Source organism: Varanus komodoensis, unplaced genomic scaffold (genome assembly GCF_004798865.1).
Source record: "Varanus komodoensis strain SLA01 unplaced genomic scaffold, ASM479886v1 scaffold22, whole genome shotgun sequence".
In the NCBI taxonomy this organism is placed as follows: domain Eukaryota; kingdom Metazoa; phylum Chordata; class Lepidosauria; order Squamata; family Varanidae; genus Varanus; species Varanus komodoensis.
Genome location: NW_025335606.1, coordinates 21198296 through 21217365, shown reverse-complemented (window position 1 = coordinate 21217365; position 19070 = coordinate 21198296). Strand labels below are relative to the sequence as shown.

The window sequence follows — 19070 nt, the reverse complement described above, 5'->3', positions numbered from 1 at the left end:
TTCAAAATCCACATGTCTCTGCTTTTCAACCAAGTTCTCAAAACCAAAAATGATTATATTCAGAGAAAGTGCAGGAAAAGAATATGAATCTTGGTAAAATAGCATTAAAATGTGAACTTTTAGGAGAGATGTGCACAAAAATGTATATGAAATGTCATACTTTAAAAAAAAATCTCAGTGTTTTGGATGAAATGAATTTAAGCTTGGAAAAAATGAGGAGCTGAAACTGATATATTCTCTTATCCTCACACAAAATACTTGGGTTTATGGAGGTCTAGGACTGGGCATATTCTGTGACTTGTCCAGCACATCCAAGTGGGTCTTCATGAACTGGTGTACCACCACCGTACATCAAAAAGAGACACAATAATGGCTGCATTTGATAGTGGGACAGGATCTCTTCCAATCTCCTTATCACTTCCATGTCTGAGTAGCTGATGCTTGTTAAACTGCAGGTGGAGATAAAAGGAAGCTGCTTGAGAAATGCCATTGGTCTTTTCAGCAGTATTTTGGCTTCCTGTGAAGCTTCTTAGAGTCTTTGCCCTAGAAGGAACCTCCTTTTGACCTCAAATATTAAAGTACTTCAAAATATCCAGAGTCTTGCTGAAAGAATTGTGATAATTGATCAGAAATCCCTTTTCACAGAAATTTGCAGGCAATACCTGAATTCAGCTTGGATTTTGTTTTAGGCAAACTGCATGGTGTCTTCTCTGGCGGAAAATGACTTGGCACATGAATGGTTCATACAATCATTAACTCTGAGTCCTACAGCCCCGTTCTCAAGTCCTGCTGCAGGCCCCACTTGGATCAGGCAAGACATGTGAATGCAGAACTGAAAGACTAAAGAGGAAGCCTTCTGTTGAACTTTGGCTGGTGAAGACAGGACCTTGGGTGGCATTGGGTGGATTGCTTCTGGTCATTCAGAATGCTTTCACATTGATGTTCCTGAAGTCTCACGGGGATACCACATAAGCAGTGGCTATGTACTTTTTGCCATTGTCATAGCTGGATTTATCCCAGGTATAGGTCTGGATCCCCAGATCATGACCCCCAATTTTCAGGCGACACCTGAAGAACAGAAAAATGGGCATTTCATTAGCATTCTAACTAAATTAAATCTATTCCTTCTGTGTCTTTCAGATTGTCAGGCATCTCACTGTCATCCATCCACTGACAAAATCAGAGGTTTTAGGAGTGTAGGAGAATTTTGCTCCACTTGAGCAAGTGTGCATTAGCACTTATGTGCCCTAAAGCAAGTCAGCATCAGAACAAATGCACATGAGAGCGTATGTGGATTTCTGCAAGTCCCAATCAAAAGCTTTTAAAAAATGCTCTACAAGGCCACAGAAACTGTGACTTGCAAAAAGCCAGCCTGCTGCAGAATTCACTGGTCAGATTCACAGAAATACAAATCATCTGAATTCATAACAGATTTCTCCTGCATCTCCACTCCTGAGTCACCTGCCCTGTGCCCACCCCCACAACTCCTGATTTCAGCAATACCATCTCCATAGCCATCTGCCATCCAAAGTAACAAAGGATATCTGGATTCATTCTAAAATACATGGAGAAAGCAAATGCCTGTTCTTCACATCACTGCCCCAAGGAGCATTGATCACCACTATCTTACAGGGGGTTTTAAAGAAGCAGTTTGGACATATTCATGGAGAACAGGTCTACTAATGGCTACTAGTCATGGCCACTAAGCTTCCATTGGAATGGAATTTGCAGAATTTCAAATACTAGGACCTAGAAGAGCTGAGGACTGTAGACTGATCTAAGGTCTCCAGAAGTATCTTAATGCATGCCTTTCGACTAGAACCAGAATCAGAAAAATGGCACAACCAGGGACAGACACCAAGGTACAGATCTGGGGCCTATGATCCAAAGGGCCACTAAATAACCCCCTGAATTCTCTCTATCCTTCTCCATCTGGCCTGGCCTGGCCCCACCATTAGACAAAAGAAACACCCTGGCAGTCAGTCAGGCAATCACGCCATTTTTAAAAGCAAAAGGTTTTTCACTTCTGTTCTGAGTAGTAGCAACCTGAACCAATCAGATGCTGTCTTTGAGAGGCACAGCCTATGAGGACACAGGAGCAAAATAAACCTTTGTTTTCACCATTCCAGAGTCCTTTATGATGTGGCATCCCAAAGACAAGTTCTGATTGGTTAAGAGCACTCCTACTCAACATAAAAGATAAACACACATACATACCCCTTTACTTTTAAAAGGAGCTGCTACCACCATTACATTTTTTGTGAGGAAGGAGGACTGGGTGGCATCATTTGCAGTGGTGGTGACAGCAGTGGGGGATAGGCAGCAGCAGAAGGGGTTGGAATGAGGGAGAGGCAATCAGAAAGCCCCTTGTTCTGAGCAAAGCTAGCTGTACCCCAGTTGGAGGTAGGGAACTGTTCCATTCTATGGTTCCTGGATTGTGTCCCAAGACATCCAGATGATGACAAGGTTTGTTCCCTTCCCCTTGAAGCCCAATTCCTTTTCCCAAAGCCCCACTCTCATGTCTTCTGTGTCTCTTTCCCTTCTCAGCAGACAAAAGAAATCCTGCTCTTACCTCCAATGACTGACCAGAGATAAGATCAGGGCTTCCATAGTGTTAGTGCTACTACTAGATAAAGGAAGCCTGCTGTGAGTAGTGATCAGATTTCCCCTTTTTAGCACTGACAAGTGCAACTGTGTGTAATGTAGAGAAGGGGCATGTTCCTCTCCAGCCTGTCTTTGTGGGGCAGACTGGGGATGCTGATGAGCCAGATTAGGTCTGTGACCCAGAAGTTCTCTGTTCCTGTTCTAACTGATTTGTTTCTTCTGTCTTAGCAGCAACATTATCATTTCATTCAGAATCTGATTCTTTAAACTCTTGATACACTTTACAGGGAAATGAACATTCTAACATGGTGTGCGGGACTCTGACCTATCATGTGCTCTGCCCCACGCCTGCCCCTGCACCCACCCGGCCTTTTCTTTAAGGAGAAACTCTTTCCTCTGTCATTGTACTCACAGTTTCCCAGGCCTAGCAATGAAACACAGTGAATAGAGGCCAAATTCAAATTCAGGACTGCTTCCGATGAAGGATGTTCCAACCTCTTTGTAAAATCCATCCCAATTGAATTGCATCCCCAGTACATCTGGATAGGAGGTCCACTGAATGAAAAGGAGGAGGAGGCACCGGAAAACATTATGAGGTTAGTTATATAGGATATTTGCAGCAATGAAATATTTCAAGGAGGCTATCTTCCACTGCTGAGTCATAAAAATGCAGACCAATTTACACTGTCCTCCTGTAGATATGAGCCCTCTGATGGCTAATGATATGCAGGTGATGGATGTAGCATAACATGCCTTTAATGTTTGGCAGAAAAATTCATGTGTACCCACTTTGTGAGGAATGAAGATGGCACTCAGGGTGAATAGGCCTTTGTATTCTCTGTGTCTGCTTCATGTGACACTTTGTTGAGGAAAGAAATGCATCTTTTTACACTTCAGCCTTTGGGGGAATGTGCTTTTTTCTTTAAAAATCATATGACTAAATTTGAATAGATTTCTAGAAAGTGGCGGGGGTGGGAAGTCCAGATCTCTGCATAATCCCAGTTGACTCAGGAAAAGCCAGACCACTACATAATCTGCAGGTCAGATTCACAGAAATCTAAATTCATTTGAATCATTATGAATTTTTCCAGCACCCCTATCCATGCAGCATATTCAGTGGGCTGGAGATGCTGCCATGAGGGGAATTGTAGAATCATGGGGTTTGAAGGGACCATGGAGTCCAGCTTCATGCCCAGTGCAGGAATGGCTGCCCCATCTCTGCTTGAATTCCTCCTGTGATGAAGCACAAGCCCCCTCCATCTCCCTAGGCACTTGGTTCCATTGTCTGACCACTCTACCTTTAGGAAGCTTTTCCTGACATTCAACTGATATTTTCTTCCTGGAATTAAATCCTCTTATTTCATGTCTTCCTGTCTTGGATGACATAGAAGACCACAGCCTTCTGCCATGTGACAACCTTTCAGGTGCCTCCCCCTCCCCCTCATTCTTTTCTTCTTAATGCTAAACATACATAGATCCTTCAATCCTCATTCATATGACTTAGAAGCATAGTGAATCAGAAGGGGCCTCCTGAGCCATATTAGTTTCTGGTCTGGTGATTCTCTTTGTTGCCCTTCTTGGAACTTGCTCCAGTTTATCTCAAGCCTTCTTTAAGTGTGGTGTCTAGAACTGGACCCAAGTTCTGAGGTGAAGTCTGACCAACACAAAGTAGAGTGGAACTGTTATTTCATGTGATTTCCAAACTGTATTTCATTTCATGTAACCTAAAATTGCATTTGTCTTTTTTGCAGCCACAGAGAAGCAAGAGCCAGTGGACTTCTGCTAGCCCTGTTGTGTGTGGTTAAATCTAGATCCAGTCCTAAATTTGGAGCCAAGAAAACTGTGATGGCAGTCTAGAGGAACTGCCTCTGAATTACCTGGATTCCAAAATGTAGCAGCATCTTTGGGAATGGCTGGATCTTCCTTTTCCTCTTGAACAAAGCTGATAGTATACCCATCTTTTTCTGATGTACTCATATTCCTCAAGAAGGTTTTACCCTCTCCCAGTGAAATTGGAAGACTGTTAGCACACTGGTACTCACCGGGCCATCATAGTTGTAACTCAAATAGTTAATGACACCCTGTTTCTCCAGGAGGTAGAAACGAATCCAGTTGTGGAATCCAGATACTTTCCCTTTCTTGACTTCACCTAAATAGTAAAGAACATACCCCATTGTGAATGTAGGTACTGTAAATCATGTCATTAGTAAGTACCTCTATTTTAGAAATGCCTGCAGTGTCAAGAAGGAAGGAAGGAGTAAAATGAAGTACTCTATGCATAGAGGTAATTCTATTGCACTGGAATACTAAAATCAGCCCAATAGCTGGATTTAGTAGAATAAAATTAACAGTTTGTAATGTTGTTCCAGAGTAGCAATTTTTATTTCATATTATTATTATTATTATTATTATTATTAATAATAATAATAATAATATTACAGAAGGAGGTTAAGAGAGAAAATTGGGAATGATTTCAGAAATCTGTACATGCTTTCTTGCCTGTGTCTGAGAAGATGCCCAAGTAGCTATGCTTTAAATAGGGGTGGGAAACCCATGGCCCTCAGATATTTTGACCTACACCTCCTATCATCCATCACCATGCCATCTATGGTTCATGTAGGCCCAGAAGGGCACAAATTGCCCATCCCTGGCTTACGGTCTGTCTGTGGAGGTTGAACTCTACAGCCTTGTGTTCCCTTCCAGTCCTGATTCCTGCCCCCCTGCCAAAGTTACTGGCTGAAACATAACTGCTGGGGTCAGAAATCTTCCTGTCTCCATTCAACAGAGGTGGTGAGCCCTGAAGGAACCTGACAGTCCAGCAGATTCAGTTGGCTTTGCTTTGGACCTTAAATTGCTGGGATGGGGTGGCCGGGGGAGGGGGGCAGAGTGTGGAATAATGTGAAGAATAATTAGAATCACATGGGGCATGGAGATTCCTGCTGCAGCCATTCCTTCACAGTTTATTTGCCCAGGCTATGAAAGTCCTCAACCCAAAGCCCTCCAGGGGCATGTTGGGAATGAGTGTGCTAACAGAAATTTTCATGCTTTAAGGGAAAGAATTTGCTCAGTTGCTTCTGACTCTTCAATGGATGTGTCCCCTAGAGAATAAAGTCAAAGTATGGCTTCAGTGTCCCTCATTTGAGATAAAGCATACATAATACTCGCCTACAACCTTTACAAGGCACAGACATAAACAGCTTTAGAAGACTGGCCCTGTAGTTAGTCATCTATAGTTTTCTGTTTGACAAAATGCACTCCCAGTGGTACTAAGCTAATGCAGAAAAACAGTGCAAAAAGAAGAGATTCCTTTTAATTGCTAAAAAAATGCCTCCCCTCCTCTGCTGATTTTTGCTTCATCAGACAAAGGCCTGTGCACAGCAAAGTAGCAGGAAGCATAAACATACTTCTGAGCAACAGGGAAGATGCATTCCCTTACCCCAACCTCTTGTACACATTCCAAATGACAGCATGTACAGGGCTTTGTGATTCTCAAGGAAGTCATAACAAAGCCAAGCCTGATGGGCCACCTGATGTTGTGATGTCATCACAGTTGCTTGGTGCTTCCTGGTAGTTTGGAATCATGCAAGAAGAAACCTTTTTCCAGGTTGTCATGTTTGTTTGCTGATGGTGCCAAAGAGGCAGCAGCACACTGCCACTACTAGATGGGCAGTGTCCCTGACTAAGTGCAAATGCTACAGGAAGGAATAAAAAGATAGGGCTGCCTTTTATGAGTATACCTATAAAAACATGCTCAAAGCCACTGGAGTCGCCTTCATCATTACCCCTGGAATAAAGGCCAAACCACATCTTCTTGAGGTCAGCAACGAACTCTGGCTCTGTACTATAACGGTCTAGGAGAGAGATAATCAGGGTGGACAAAAAACATTAATTCCTCATCAAAAACTGCGGAAGGATGGAATGCTGAGTTAATTAATTAATTAATTAATTTAGTTTGACATTTCTATGCCACCCTCTTCTCCAAATGGAGTGTCTAGGGGGGCTCATATGATTTTAAAATTATACCCCCCATTAAAATTATACCCCCCCCCAGGGTGACTTATTTTATTTTGTAATTTATTTTATATTATTAATTTGTTTTATATTTTGAATGTATTATATTTTAATTTTATGTTGTGAGCCTCCCCAAGGCTTTGGCGAATGGGGCGGCATAGAAATGTTTTAAATAAATAAAACACTATAACTAATATAAACAATCCCAGAAAAACAAGGAACTATCATCAAGACAGCAATAAATAAATAGGTCATTATATGTTCTCACTGGGAAGACAACCATACAATGATATATTATTACAAACATTAAAATCAGTATGTGTGTGTGTATAAAATTTTATTGTTAAAATGCCTAGAAAAGAGAAATGTTTTTGCCTGGCACCAAAAAGAGAGTAGTGTTGGTACCAGGCAAATTTCTCTAGGGAGCTGATTCCACAAGGGAGGTGGGGGAAGGCAGTTACTGGGAAGGTCCTTCCTCTACTTTCCATCCTCTCACCTCAGTGAGGGATGGCTCCTTTAGAGGACCTCCTGTTCCCAGAACTCAGTGGTCGGGCAGGTATATACAGGAGTTGCTCCCATAGCATGCTCCATAGCCAGGCACAGTGAATCAAGGGGAGATTTCTCCTAGAGATTTTTTGCCCCCTTGTGGAACTGCAGTTCCCATGATCCCCTAGGAAGAACACATGAACATTTCTCCACTTGAGCTCCTACAGGTGAGGAATGCATTTCCATTGTACTATCCCACACTGTGAAAAGGTGCATGGGGGAAATACAACCTGTGGGTAGTGCAAAGGAGAAAGCATGGCCAGACTTCTTCACATGAGCTCTGCCTAGCACGGGATTGATTCCAATGCTGTACAATCCCTCAGTGTGAATGGGTGCATGGGAAAAATGCTCCCCACGGGTGTTGCCTATGACATAGTTCTTTCACATCTGATTGGCAGGAACCCTTTCTTCGTATAGTGTTGAATGCACAGGACAGAGTCATGCAATAGGCCCTGCCCACATGATCATGTAATTCATACATTTTCAGCAGGGGTGGTGAAGCTCTTTCAGGACAAGGGCCAAATAAGCCCTCAGGGTGGGTGGGGCTGAAGGCCAAAGAGACCATGCCGGACCTTCCTTCCTCCACCATCCACTGAAAGTGGCTGTGCAGCTGAATCGCCCTTGATTCTGCTGGCAAAGAAAGTGTGCAGGGACAGCGATTTGGAATGGAACGAATGGTGGGCAGAATGCAGTTCTGCAGAAATGCAAAGTACACAGTCCTTACACACAGCAAACAGCTGGGGGAAATGTGATTCTACTGGAAGTCCAGTGAGCCTTCTTCACTGTGGTAGAGGATCAAGCATGGGCTGCAGAGACCTCAGGGGGCTACATGAAGCTTGATCATCAAATGTGGCCCACCCCACTCTATCTGGCCTCACTCATAGGCTTTATTCAGTGGCATAAACCCACATCAGCTTCAATCCTGACAGACTCACGTTTGCTGTGAAGGAACCTGTAAAGGTCCTTCATGACCTCCGTCTTCATGACCTCTTCAAGGAAGGTATCCTGCTCTGCCAGTTGCTCTGCAGTGAAGTCTTCCTCTGTCCCGACCCTTTTATGATAGTTGTCCAGGAGCTTGATGAAGCTGACATAAGTTGGCTTGGAAAAAAGCTTCTCCTGATTGACATAACTGAAGAGCCTACACAAGAAAACAGTTTCCAGGCTTTCAAGATGGTCTTGCTTTCTGCAGGGCTATGTTCTCTAAAGGCACGGAATGCATCCCGCATCCCATCATGAGCAGCTCAGAGGAAAGGCCCAGCCACTGACCAGCAACAGCAACCAGGATGCTCGTGGCCTTTCCTTCATGAAGTAGATAAGCAACCTGGTCCTGTAACTTGTATTTTCTGTACAACCACTGAATGAACAACCACTCAATTTTTTACATTGAACAGGCTGCCTAAAGCTGATGGGGCTTGTAGTCCCCACCCTCCAGATGGCACCAGGCTGCATACCCCCATCTGTGTTCACCTAATATTTTCCACACACCAAATTCCACACACTGCATGCCACAAAACATCCCATGGGCTGGTGTGAAACTCACGGTTTGGGGGACTGATCTTCATGGTCCCTGGTGTTTGAAGCTAAGTGTTGCTTGTTAAGGATGATATCGGATTCCTCTGCTCTGTTGTAGTCACCCTGGTAAAGCTGCTCTGATGTTTTCTGCAGTTCTTCATTGCTGATAACATCATCATGTCTGGAAAATCCCTCTGTGAGAGAAGCAAGTCTTTGAGCAGAAGGACAGGATGCAACAAATCTGCAAGAGGCTTCTAATGGCCTGGCTCCCATGAGTTCCTGATATTAGGCTGGACCAAAGGTAGCAGGGACCACTCATTGTGGTGAGGAACAGAAAATAGGCTGCAAAGGGATTGCTTAACCTACCCAGTAGGGAAGGAGAGATCAGCACTTTTCTAGATCATGGCAAGCTTGCTTGTATAAATTGATCGTTCCATTTTCTCCTGTCCTTGCACAAGCCTGAGATCTTTTAAAATCTGCATGAAAACTCTTACTGAAGTATGCATTTCAGCTCCATTTTCTTACAAAACATGCTCACAAGATGACTGCTATGGAGAAAGTGGCTTGCTCATACCTGAGATGGCTGCCATGGGTACAATGAGTGAGGAGGCCAAAACAAAGTACTCTGTCAACAAACAAAAGTACAAAACAGAATGCTTTGTACTCAAAACTGCTCTTTTGAGCCTGAAGACAAATGACGCTGGAAGGCAGTGCATCTTCCAAGGATTCCTGAGAGCTCAGTTTCTCTAGAAAACATAGCTTCCAACTAGTACCAGCAACTTAACTGACAGTATGCTCAACCTCTGGGGGCTTCCTCTAAGTGCCAACCCCATGAGAGGCTCAGAGAGTGGCAACAAGGTAGAGGGTGTTTTCTGTGTGGCCTCCCATCTTTGGAACAACCTCCCTGTGGCCCAGCTGTCACCAAACTTGCCATCCTTCAGGTTCTAGGTCAAGACAGACCTTTATACAGAGGCATTTAAAGATCTCTTTGTTTATCCGGGGGTCTAAGGAGATTATCCTGGTAAGTATTCTTCTTCTTGTGTCTTTTTATTGAATTTATGGTATTTTTAGGCTTTTAAAAATTAATTTAACATTATTTTAACATTGCTGTTTTATGTTAATTGTATTGTATTTTATTGCTTTGTTTTATGCATTCTCGTATACTGCCTGAAGAGCTTTGGCTATAGGGTGGTACAGAAGTGAAAGCAAGCAAGCGCTACAACTAAGGGCCCGCTGCTAGCCTCAGATTTTGTGCAAGTCACACACCTCTTCCAAAAAGTGGCACAAGTACTCACCAGCAGATACGGTGCTGCTTTCATTATTGTCTGCATTAGCTGCAAAAGAGGGGACAAAGGGTCACGTGTAAACCAAGACTAAGAAGAATTTAGGCTGGGTGGATCTGCCTGGTAGTTCACCAGAATTTTGATGCCTGCCCAGTGGAGCCAGGGGAAGAACAGTTTTACTTGCAGGTGAATGGAGAATTAAGGGGGCTCCAAGGCCAGCAGGGTGGTATATCTACTCTGGGTTCCAGATGGAGATGTAAAGGAGCTATCCATGGTGCTTAACATGTTTTATGGGGTGCGGGGGTTAACACCACAAATAGTTCCATAGATCTGCCATGGATCTATTCCCAATATGAAATCTAGCAACTGCATCTCATTATTCCACATGTTATTGGAGGACATTACCAAAGCTTGTTCTTAGGAGCAGGGAACTGTCTGTGAACAAGAGACTGGACCATTCCATGCAAACACACACAAACACACACAACAAATGTCTCTATGTCCACTCACCTGTTCTGCAGTGGATGTGGTAGTCTTCACAGCAGTTCTGATGTTTCTCACATTTTCTGTTACAATGGCAAACATCTCTAGGGCTGTACTTCTCATTGCATCGTCCTTTGCAAGAATCCGGGGGGCCATATAAAGCTGAAATTTATGGGAAGGAGAAGCTGTGGATTAATAGCATATGACCAACAATGGAGCTAGGGCTTCTCTATTGCAACTGGACAGCCATCTGAGAGGGATAGTTTAACTGCAAATGCTGCACTGAGCAGGACCCAATGGCCTTCTTGGCCCCTCCCAACTCTACTGCTCTATGAGTCTGTAATTCTACATAAGGTTTTTAGCCTGCACTTTACTGAGGGTCTTCTTTGGAGTATTCAGTGGAAGGAAAAAGGTATCCTTTACACATGCTCCTTCCCCCTCTTTCTCTGCCTTTCTTTGCATTCCATTAGCAAAGCACAAGATGGTGTAATTGTATAGCTGCCATATAATGGAATTGTAGCAATACTGGAGGTGTTTATTTGTGTTTAGAAACAGAAGCAGAGCGAGTCAAAAAGGGACTCCTGGGCCATCTAGTCTGACCCCTGGCTCCAGCCAGCTCTGCTCATGACATGCCTACCATGTGCATGGTTTGTTCTGCCTTTGAAATGTAACCACTGATTTCCCTTCCTTTTAGAGAGAGAGAGAGAATGCAAGCAAGCGAGCAAGCTGGAAAAGGCAGGAGATGCCCTGGAGGAGAAAGATGCCAATGGAAAGATGAACTCACTTCTTTGAGTAAGGGCTCACAACCACACAATTAGTGCCTCATTAGAGAAGCCCAGAGTGTGCAGATTCAGCAGGCAAGGCATGTGCCAGCTCATTAATTCTGCAGTTACTGCCTCCAGTAGTGCACTGGCCTGGGGAAAGATACAGCAAGCTCTTTCTATGGCACTTTTATTAATAGCACAGTGTTGTGCACACACGCTCTGGCAAGATTCCCAGGCGCACATGTGAAGCTGATCGTTTTGATGGGACTGATAGCTCAGAGTCTGGGGATGATGGGGTTGGCTGACCCAGATGGGGCTCAGAGCTCGAACTCTGATAATGGAATTGTTGTAATGGACAGGCCTGCAACTACAACCCCAATTTCTCAGTAGGAGTCTGAGACTGCTCTAGAGGAAAGTAGTTCAAGGATAGCCATGGGGCCCAGTGCCCCTGCCTGTGGGAATGAAGGAGACATCCTGAGGGAGGGGATTTGGAAATGGGCAGTCTCTCAGATGAGGAGACCCATGTGAGGTGGCAGATCCAAGGGCCACAGCCACAGGCTGGCCCAATTAGGGGAGTGAGGAACGCAGGTGTGCCCAGTTCCGCAGCGTCCCTCCTTCCTGAGACAGGACCAGAAGGGTTCCGGTTAAAGTGGGGCAGAGAGGGCTCAACATCTCACTCTGTGTATTCTCAGAAGCTTGTGTATGCTTAAAGTCCTTCATGTAGAATAAAGATGCTTACAAGAAGAGCTGGAGAGTCTGTCTTGCTGGGGAGGGAATGCCTAGCTTATGAAACACAGCATCTTTTTATCCCTGCTTTCTTAGAGAGGGTATTGGCAAGGTTGTGAGATGTATAATGCTCTGAGGACACAATTACAGGGTGGAGGGTGAGACTACAAAGCCAGGACTGGGTGGAATCTGGGAATCCTCAGCTTGGAGGGCGTCTCCCAGGAGGGGATCTGCAGCCCCAGTAGGTGCCCTCCTTCCCCATCTGAAAAGCTCTGATAAGGGAGAGTCAGCCTGAGACAGTTCCAAATGATTGATCCAGAATCTTTTCTTTTCTTTTCTTTTCTTTTCTTTTCTTTTCTTTTCTTTTCAGTAACTTTCCCTTTTTGAACATTAAAGGGTTAAAAACTGAAAAATGATCACACTTTGAAAACATACATTTAACATAATCTATAATGCTTCTCCTCTCACTCCTTGATCTAGTTACATATTCTAAAATCCCTCGGGATACATGTTGGTAAAATAGAAACTCTTATGATAATGACAATGACATTTTTGATTACATTAGTATATTCAATGATGGTAACCAAACAGGTTGAAAAGAATAAAACTTTCATTGGCAACTCGTAACCTGTAATTTGTATGATAATCCATCCATTACTGCTGCTTTCCATTCCAATTTATGCCCTTCATTCAAATCTGTGAATTTAAAATCCTTCTAATGTAACACTATTACTTTTCTAGCAGCAAATAAAAGATGTGGAATTGGAACCTTCCATTTGAACCTAACCAATACACCCTCCTATCCATGTCCTGCCCTCTGGTAGACATTGGAAAACCAAGGGTGCTTCAGCAGTCTAAAATTGTCCAGACTTTACATCAAATTTTGTTTTGTCTCCCTGCCATTTTCATTTGAGAACTGTTTTTTGTTTGTTTGAACCAGAAGGGGATGTGCCTTCCACCTTCCCCAACCCTGGGTATGAAGTGTGAAAATGTGCATTGTTTAGAAAATATGCATTTTGGGAAGCATGCAGTTTTCAAAAAGGAAAAAAAAAATAGCATTTTTCAAATACAATCTCAAGTTTGGAGTGGACAAACTTTTTTAATATATAAAATGCATTTCGTTTGCATTTGTTCCATGAACAAATTCATCCAATTTACAAACTGAAATGAAATTCCAGTGTGTCCCTGTCCTCTGGAGCAATGAAAACTGAATCTACAATTCAGCCTAATATTTCCCCTTTTGGTAAAATGGTTGCAGCCTGTGCACCCCAATTTCTGAGCCTCCATCAACTGTATTTTTCTTCCCATGCCATATTACTCCCTGCCTGAATGGAAAATCACCCCAGAATCCTCTGTATGGTACCATGGGTCCATCAAGAAAGACTGGGAATATTTCTACTCACAATGCTACAGTCCATGCATGTGTTTACTTGTTCTCAGGACAGGTGGCGTCCTCCAGGGAAAGCAGCAGTGAATACAGCCGCTTATGTAACACAGCTCATTAGCTTGGGTAGAGCAGGTGACGACATGGAGCTCTTTGCCCTCACTTGTTCCTGGCAAGTGATACCATCAGTGCAATTCCCAGCAGTTTCCAGGAAGGTTTGGGAAAGGCGTAGCTTGTTTAATGACCTCTGTGATGTTCAAAGCGCTGCTTTGCCAAAGTGTTTCAGTCATGCATCAGAATGTGATATTGGAGCATTTTTTGTGCATAAGAGAGGAGGAACTTGCAACCCTTTTTAATGTTCAACACGGTTTGGGGAGAGGCTTGGCTCCTGAGGTACACCCACTGAAGGATAAGGCTTGCTGTCAGTTCCCATCAAATAGGATTGGCAGTTTTTTTGGCAGTCCTGCTCAGCCCTGCAAAATGTGCTTGTCACAGATGAAACCTTTATGAGCATGCATGCCTCAAGTAATAATCCCTCTTTTAATTGCCTTCAGCTCTCTGTAAAAACAAGAAGCAAACAAAACCCATGAGCCAGGCTGAGCTCTCCACCCATATTCATCCACTGTATTTGAGAGTTCTCTGAGTGGTATAAAGTTTCAGCACGGTTGGTTCATTCTGTACTCACCTCCCTGTTGTATCTGATTTTTAATTTACAAAACAAAACCCAAATTTGGTTCAGCTTTGAAGGGAGCAAGAATGTCGGTGGACTTAGGCAAGCATTCCTGTGAGATGTAAGATGCACCAATTTTGGCAATTGTGCTAATTCAGATTCTGATTCAGAAGAGGAATATTTCAATGGGATTGAAGAGCATCTCCTGCCCAATCTCCATTTCACTTTTCAAACAGTGCTTGCTTTGCACAAAAGTGAGATTTGAAGATCTGTGCAAATCTCCCCAAACTTGTGTAGGTATCCTCAAACTATGCCTGGGCAGGAATATATGTCCATATATGCCCGCCCACCCCTTGAGATCAGTGAGAGAGGCCCTTCTCCGGGAACCCTCCGTGAAGGATATTAGGAGCGTAAGTACTCGGAGGAGGGCTTTCTCTGCGGTGGCGCCTAAGTTATGGAATGCGCTCCCCAGAGAGGTCCGCCGGGCGCCATCATTATTTGTTTTTCAGTGCCAGGCGAAGACCTTTTTATTTAAACGTCATTTTAATTGTTAATATTATTTATTTATTTTATATTTCAGATCATCTCAAATTATATTGTTTTTATACTATGATTATTCATTTATTGTTGTGAGCTGCCCCAAGGCTTCGGCGAATGGGGCAGCATAGAAGCTTCCTAAATAAATAAATAAACTCTCACAAATATCGCCAAATTTGTACAAACCTTCTCCATAAAGTGAGGCTGAGTCGATCTAATGAGAACACTTGTGCAAATTAGGAAATCTGTGCAAACCAAACTAGGAATCAGGAATGAGACAAACACAAGCATGTGCTCAACAATTTGCAATGTTTTTTGGCTCAGACTTGCAGGCAGACTTCAAATGGGGGAAGTTCATGTGTTCTACAAGCAAAACCTATATTCTGATGCTTCCTTCTATCCTGCTACAGGGAAATGAAGCCATTCATTTCTCAGTTTCCTCCTCATACATCATAATCTCTATGCTTCTTTGGCCACATTTTGCCATCTTTCCTAGTTTAGCTGCTCCCCTTCAGTCAAATTTTTCACTGTTGCTCTGCCCAGATAGGCTTCTACTGCTCAACCACCTATGATTCATTCTTCATCACAGGCCCAACTCATAATTGTTCCTTGCCACCACATGCCTGTGACACCTGTCTTGTTTATCCAACATGAGGCTTCCATCCTACAGTTGATCCTTGTGGTTCCCATTTCAGCAGAAAGAGAAAACAGGCTACCAAAACACTGCGGGGAAAGTGGTGCTCCAGGCAGCAGTCCAGAACCAGTGTGTGACTGATGCACTGTAGCAAAGGGTAGAGCTGACCTGTATAACTGGGGGAAGCATTCAGCAAAGCTGTGTGCCACTCTTCAATTTAAGTGGAGGGACTCTCATGTGAGCATCCTCTGTTTTGCAAAAATAACTTCACTGAATGTATAAAATGTGCAGGTAAGGGATAAACAATAAGTTACAAATATTTGGATATATGCTTAGTTGCTATGATTGTTAAGCTGCTGTTTTCTTGGAAGAAAGCTGGAAAACTAATCATATAGATAAATGCAACTCTCCCGACGTGCTCTTTTTTAATAGACACTGTGGTCACTTTTCACAAGCCCAATCCTTCTCAGTGGCATTCCCAAGTGTTACAGTCTCAGGATGATTTTTTTCCCTGAACACGTTAATTGGACATGCATAGTCATGGGTATTACAGGATTCCTCTATATTGGGGGTCCTCAAACTTTTTCAGCAGGGGACCAGTTGAAAAGTGCCAGTGCTGGGCACGGGCCGGAAAGGTAGTGCTGGCGGTGCACACGGGCTGGCAAGGGAACAGGGGCGGTGTGTGAGGGCACATGCACTGAGGTGGGGGCAGGGCACATAGTGAGGCAAGGTGAGGGCTGGCGGGCATGCACGGCGAGGGGAGGGGAGGCAGGTGCATGAAGCAGCAGCTTGTTCACTTGGAGATCGTTTTCTCCAAGTGAGCAAACCGCTGCCTCCCTGCGTGCGGGGCGAGGTGGGCGCATGCATGGTCACGGGGGAACTAAATGGGTATGGCAGGCCAGATCTGGCCCCCGGGCCTTTGTTTGAGGACCCATGCTCTATATCAAGGCTAGGCCCCAGTGCTTGGAACCACAGCCCCCAGAAGCTGCAGACAGCATGGCCAGCAGTCAGGGATTGTGGGAATTGCAGTCCAAAACATCTAGAGTGGGCCAAGTTGCCTACCCCAACTGCACCAAGTACATGATTCTGAGGAAGTTGTCCTTGGCAAAACTAACTACTCATAGGAATGTCAGAGAAATCCACAACATGCTGAAATGGGTTTGGATTACTTTAAAACTGACCTGCCATTTCCACATCAGACTGACGTTTTCCAGATCAGTCCTTGGCATGGGCAGATACTTTCCCCTCAACTTTGGCAGAAGGCTCTTTTTAAGTTCATAAAAATCTACAGTCTGTTCAGTCGCAACAAAAGAATGGTACTTCAAAAGGCTGGCTTGAGTCTGATAACCAGAAGGAAAGAGGGAAGGGACCAGCTCATGACAGCTTGAATCCAAGCTGGAAGCTTTCCCCCAGTCCCTCACTTTAGTAGATCTTGTGCCTCCACCCTCAGGGTGGCTCTTGTTGCTTCGGGGCTAGGCAGCAGGAATGTCAGAGACCATTTAACTGGGCAGCTCATCTCTCCTGTTTCCTCCTCACTGGGTCAAGGACTGGGTCTTGTATCTGCTCCCCCTCCCATCTGAAAACCCTTCCACCCCTTTCCAAGCATGCTGATTCTCATGCTCTGCCCAAGAACCTTCACCAGGGAATCCTCAAACTTCAAAGTCCTCACCCTCCCAGATCCTCCTCCTCCTCCATCAGAACCAGAACCAGAACCAGATGAATCTATGAGAGACGGGCACGTTCTCTACAGAATGTCCATACATTGTGCACAATAACTGCTTGGCAATTGGAATTGTGCAATGTTAGAGCTGGAAGGGCCCTCTAGACCAACCCCATTACTCAGTGCAGGAACCTTGCAGCTACAGCATCACCTGCCTGGCCTCTGCTTAAATGCCTCTGGAGAAAGGGAGCTCACCCCTCCCAGTGCAGATAGCCCCTCTGTCCAGTGTCAGGATGTGTAAATCAGGAAAACACAAGCTCTTCAAATTCCACCCTGTAGCTTGTTCAGAGTCAGGTCTGTATCAGCTCATCAGCTCTGCTTTGCCTTCTTTTTATATGAAAATCTGCATGTATTTGCGTGTTTATTTCTCCACATCTGTGCACCAGTTATGCACCTTTTTGAAAAGTCATTCTTCCCCCAAAGTGCATTTGTGTGCATTTTTCCATTGTGCACATGCTGTAGAATGCTTCTCCCCACCTTTTGTGGGAAGAGGATGCGTTTGTGAATCACACAGCAAGTTCAGAAATGAACCAAGGTTATAGAAACATAGAAACAGAGCAACAGAGTGAGTCAGAAGGGGCCTCCCGGGCCATCTAGTCTGACCTCCGGCACCAGCCGCCTCCGCTCACCACATGCCCACCATGTGCACATCCAGCCTATCTTTGAACACCCTCACCGATAGGGCCTCAACGACCTCTCGTGGAAGCCCATTCCAGACCCTCGGGGTCCTGACTGTCAGGAAGAGCTTCCTGGCATCCAAACTGAACCTTGGTTCCTTGAGCTTGGCTCTGTTGGAGCGTGTCCTTTCTTCCTCTGCAGGGGAGAACAAGCCTCTTCCCATCTCTGTGTGACACCCCCTCACATACATGTATGTCACCAACATATCCCTTCTGAGTCTCCTCTTCTCCAGGCTGAAGAGACCCAGTTCCCTCAGTCTCGCCTCATACCCCATCCCCTGCAAACCGGCCACCAACCTTGTTACCCTATGCTGCACTGACTCCAACCTGGCTATATTCTTTCTGAGGAGCAGGTACTCCAGTTCCAAAAGGATATGGACAGACTATGGAAGTGGGCAGGAGACAACAGGATGGCGTTCAATGTGGATACGTGCAAGGTCTTGCACTTGGGGCATAGGAATAGGTGTCATAAGTACAGGTTAGGTGACAAGTGGCTGGAGAGCAGCACTTGTGAAAGGGACCTCGGGATACTGGTTGACTGCAGGCTAAACATGAGTCAGCAGTGTGATGCAGTGGTCAAGAGGGCGAACGCCACCCTTGGTTGCATAGCCAGAAGTGTGGCTTCTACTTCAAGAGAGGTATTACTACCACTCTACATGACTCTGGTGCGCCCGCAACTGGAGTATTGTGCTCAGTTTTGGGCCCCTCATTACAGAAAGGATATAGCCAGGTTGGAGTCAGTGCAGCGTAGGGCCACAAGGTTTGCAGGGGATGGGGTATGAGGCGAGACTGAGGGAACTGGGTCTCTTCAGCCTGGAGAAGAGGAAACTCAGAGGGGATATGTTGGCGACATACATGTAGGTGAGGGGATGTCATACGGAGATGGGTAGAGGCCTGTTCTACCCTGCAGAGGAAGGCAGGATGTGCTCCAACGGAGCAAAGCTCAGGGAGCCAAGGTTCCATTTGGATGCCCGGAAGCACTTCCTGACAGTGAGGACCCCGAGGGTGTGGAATGGGCTTCCCCGGGAGGTTGTTGAGGCCCCATCGGTGCGGGTGTTCAAGGATAGGCTGGACGTCCACATGGTGGGCATGTCGTAAGCGGAGCCGGCTGGTGCCGGAGGTCAGACTAGATGGCCTGGGAGGCCCCTTCTGACTCGCTCTGTTTCCTATGTTTCTGTAATGAGAGGCCTAAAACTGTGCACAATACTCCAATTGCAGGCGCACCAGAGTCCTGTAGAGTGGTAGTAATACCTCTCTTGATCTAGAAGCCACACTTCTGGCTATGCAACCAAGGGTGGCGTTCGCCCTTTTGACCACTGCATCACACTGCTGACTCAGGTATAGCCTGCAGTCAACCAGCACCCCGAGGTCCCTTTCACAAGTGCTGCTCTCCAGCCACTTGTCACCTAACATGTACTTATGACACCTATTCCTATGCCCCAAGTGCAAGACCTTGCACGTATCCACATTGAATGCCATCCTGTTGTCTCCTGCCCACTTCCATAGTCTGTCCAGATCC

General features: G+C 45.0%; 1 protein-coding gene across 1 annotated transcript in view; it reads right to left on the bottom strand.

The window, feature by feature from the left end:
• Positions 1 to 953: 953 nt before the first annotated feature.
• The window catches only part of ENDOU (endonuclease, poly(U) specific), a 19804-nt gene continuing 1687 nt past the window's right edge, over positions 954 to 19070 (bottom strand). The window contains exons 2-9 of the mRNA XM_044431071.1: positions 10467 to 10601; positions 9969 to 10007; positions 8702 to 8867; positions 8097 to 8299; positions 6342 to 6455; positions 4647 to 4753; positions 3017 to 3159; positions 954 to 1068 (exon numbers count right to left, since the gene is read on the bottom strand). Of these exons, the coding sequence (XP_044287006.1) occupies positions 954 to 1068; positions 3017 to 3159; positions 4647 to 4753; positions 6342 to 6455; positions 8097 to 8299; positions 8702 to 8867; positions 9969 to 10007; positions 10467 to 10601 (1022 nt within the window). The remainder of the gene's footprint in view (positions 1069 to 3016; positions 3160 to 4646; positions 4754 to 6341; positions 6456 to 8096; positions 8300 to 8701; positions 8868 to 9968; positions 10008 to 10466; positions 10602 to 19070) is intronic.